General features: G+C 64.5%; 1 protein-coding gene across 1 annotated transcript in view; it reads left to right on the forward strand.

Moving 5' to 3' along the window:
- Positions 1-203: 203 nt before the first annotated feature.
- The window catches only part of ACA1_046970 (FGGAP repeat domain containing protein), a gene marked incomplete at both ends in the record, with an annotated part of 8592 nt that continues 5425 nt past the window's right edge, over positions 204-3370 (forward strand). Inside the window, 9 exon segments of the mRNA XM_004338343.1 lie at positions 204-355; positions 451-635; positions 756-992; positions 1121-1300; positions 1556-2164; positions 2289-2655; positions 2667-2910; positions 2979-3271; positions 3283-3292. Coding sequence (XP_004338391.1) covers positions 204-355; positions 451-635; positions 756-992; positions 1121-1300; positions 1556-2164; positions 2289-2655; positions 2667-2910; positions 2979-3271; positions 3283-3292 — 2277 coding nt within the window.

The following is a 3370-nucleotide window of genomic DNA, read 5'->3' on the forward strand; positions in this document are numbered from 1 at the left end:
GAGGCGTGGCCAAGCAGTTCAGATTCTCGGCGTGCCGAGCAAAGAGCGAGCGCGACCCGACATGCGCCTATTACGAGTTGCCCGTGTCGTTCGACTTTGCCGGCACCTACCTGGCCCACGTGGTGGCCTTTGACGGCGCGGCCACCCAGCTCGTGCAGCTCACTCAAACGGGGCTGGCGTTCGAGGTCAAGGGCCTGGGCGACATGACGCTGCCGGTGCGGTCCATGTTGCCGTCGAGCATCTCGTGGGCCGACAGTCTGCGCGATCGCGATGCTGCGCTTCCTCTCTTTGACAAGAACCTCGCCCAAACGGTCATTCCTTTTCCCGCCGCCGCCGCCGCAGCCGCCGCCGCAGCGTCCCCTTACCTTCTCTGAACCACCCCCACCCAACCGTTGCTCACACCACGGTGACCACACAACAGGTGTCGCCCAACACGGGAGCGGCGGACAGGTTGGGCGTGCTCGAGGCCCTGCTCGAGAACATCCAGGGTCGGTGGTTCAGCCAGCGGCAGACGGTGAGCGTGGCCTTCGAGAGCGGGCCGTCGGAGGTGTCCATGGGCTCGGTGCACACGGTGCTCGCCCAGGGCACCAACGACCCCTACTTTTGCGACTCCCACACCGACGAGCTCAAAGCCGGTACCCGCTTCCCCGCGCGCAAACTTGGAGGGTGCCGTGCAGTTTGTGTCGCTCACTGTGGTGGTGACCATGCATGCGGCTGCGCGCGCGCGGTGGGGGGGGGGTCGGCGACAACGGCAGGAGTGATGACGAGGTCGATAAAGTCGTGGGACAAGGTGGGCAACGTGCCGCGCAAGTTCGCCCTGTCGAGCGTGGGCGTGGGCGAGACCGAGTGCGTGAGCTCGGTGACGGTCAACGTGGTGCTGGTGCACAGCGCGCCCAACGACGTCCGCATCACGCTCACGCGTGAGGGCAAGCAGAGCGCGCTGCCTCGCGCCACCAACATGCGCACCACCGTCCTCCTCAAGGACTTTGGCAGTACGGGTCCCTTTTCTCTCTCTTCTCGTCTCCTCCCAGCAAAAGAGCTTTCTTCTTTTTCTTCTTTTTCTTCTTCTTCTTCTTCTTCTCTGTGGTTGATAGGTGTGTGGGTGTGGGCGATGCAGCAGGCACCACCACGCCACAGCAATTCACGGTGAGCACGGCGCCCGACCTGGGTTCGCTGGCGGGCCGGCCCGTGCGGGCCGACTGGCATCTCAACGTGGAACACAGGGATAACGCAACGGGGACGGGTTTCGTGCGCGACTGGTGGCTCGACTTTACCTCGGACAACTGCCTCCATTTCCAAGGTATCTCACCCCCCCCCACCCCACCCGTACCCCTCTACACCCGCCACCCTTGCCTCTATGTACCGGCAGGAAAAGATCTTCAACGAATCAACCCCCCCCGCCAAGCACATCCTCTTTTCCTCATCTTTTCCCATTATTTTTTATTAATTTATAATTTTATATTGATTGGAAATTTTTCTCTCTCTCGGCATATTTGTAAAATGCAATTTAAAAAAAGCAGTGATTAATGGGTGGTGTGGTGGTGGTGGTGTGCAGGGGCGGAGGCCATCTGCGGCTTCGGCCAAGGGCAGCTGTACGCGCGTGCCGCCACCGACGACGACAATGTGTTCCTCGAATGCCCCGTCGGCAGCATCATCTCGGAGATCGTGTGGGCGCGCTACGGTCGCATCGAGGGCTCGTGTGAGGATGTGGCCACAATGAGGCCGCTCACGGTGCACAACGCATGCGAGGCCTCGGCGGCCACGGTCAAGAAGCGCGTGGCGAGCGCGTGCGTGGGCCATACGTCGTGTGCGGTGCGCGCCGTTGACACGCTCTATGGCGAGACCGAGGGCGAGCCGTTCCTGTGCGCCGACGAGCTGGTCGAGTGCCGCGAGGACCGGTCGCTGCGGGCCGAACGGTCGACGCGGCGGCAGGCGCGGTACGAGTCGCGCGAGCACCACGCGCAGGCGCACATGGCGCCGGTGACCTATGCCGGCACGGAGGACCACTACTTGAAGTCGACCATGGTGCGCCACCACACGGAGCCCTTCTTCCGCCCGCGCCTCGACACCAACGGGAGCGTGGTGGTGGCGCGAGACCTGAGCATGGAGTGCAGCTCGGAGCCGCGGGTGAAGAAGGCACTCATGGTGCAGGCCCGGTGCAAAGGTGCGTGTGCTCATTCGAGTCGTCTCGTGTCGTGTGCATCGTGTGTGCTCAAGTGAATGGTGGGTCGGCTCATGTAACAAACAACAACGGTGCATTAATGGTGGGGGGTGGGAATGGAGGGTAGATGCCAACGCGGCGTTCAAGCACACGGACACGCCGGCCGTGGGCAAGAAGATGGTGATGGCGAGCGTGAGCGCCGACTTGGACAACGACTGGAAGGACGAGGTGGTGACACTGTTCGGATACGAGGGCGGCCCGCTCCACGCCTCCTTCACGTGGGCGGGCGCCAACGGCGAGCCCACGACGGCGGTGGTGCGCGACCTGGCCGTGGGCGGGAGCGCGGTGGTGCTGGGCGAGGGCGGGCACATCGAGATGGCGACGGGCGACTTTGACGACGACGGCTACCCCGAGCTGGCCTTTGGCTTCGTCGACGCCAGCGGCGGCGGCGCGCTGCGCGTGTTCATGTGGGATCTGCGCATGGAGTCACAGAGGTGTGGGGCAGCGGCGTGGCCAAGACCAGCATGCAGGACCTGCAGCCGTGCCAGGGGTGCTTTGCGGAGAGCGAGAAGCTGCGGAGCCTGTTCGCCACGGCGGTCGAGGTGGCGGTGCCGGGGAGCCCGAGATACCCGATCATGCTCACGGGCGCGGCGGCGACGGCGGCCGGCGTGGAGAGCGGGAGCCGGCTGGACGCGGCCGGGTTCGCCTACTCGCTGGCCGCAGCCAAGGTCAACGCTATGCCCTCCATGGTACGACCCCCACCCCCCAATAACAACAACGACCAAATGACACACGACCCGGGTTACATACACCACAGCTGGCGGTGGCGTGGATGGTCGATCGGAGCACGGTCTCGTGGGCGCTCTTCCGGCAGACGTCGCAGTCGTCGGCGGCCATGCTGTCGGACGTGCCGCACTCGCTGGTCTCGCTGCGGCAGCCGCACGCCGTGGCGGTCAATCTGGGCGACTACGAGGGCTCGGGCCTGGCCGAGCTGGCGCTGGGCATCGTCGACGACAACGAGGTCACGCTCTACCTCTACGCCATCGACCAGCTCACGGTGGCCTTGAACATGACGCTCCAGAAGACGCTGCTCATCGCCGAAGCGCCCTGGTGGGACACAGCCCAACACAAGTACGCCCATCCATCCCCCCCACCCCCACCACCATCCTCCACGACCACCACCACCACAAAGGCCCGTCGTCGCTGATG

The sequence above is a fragment of the Acanthamoeba castellanii genome, assembly GCF_000313135.1.
Source record: "Acanthamoeba castellanii str. Neff unplaced genomic scaffold scf7180000084580, whole genome shotgun sequence".
Taxonomy (NCBI): Eukaryota; Discosea; order Longamoebia; family Acanthamoebidae; genus Acanthamoeba; species Acanthamoeba castellanii.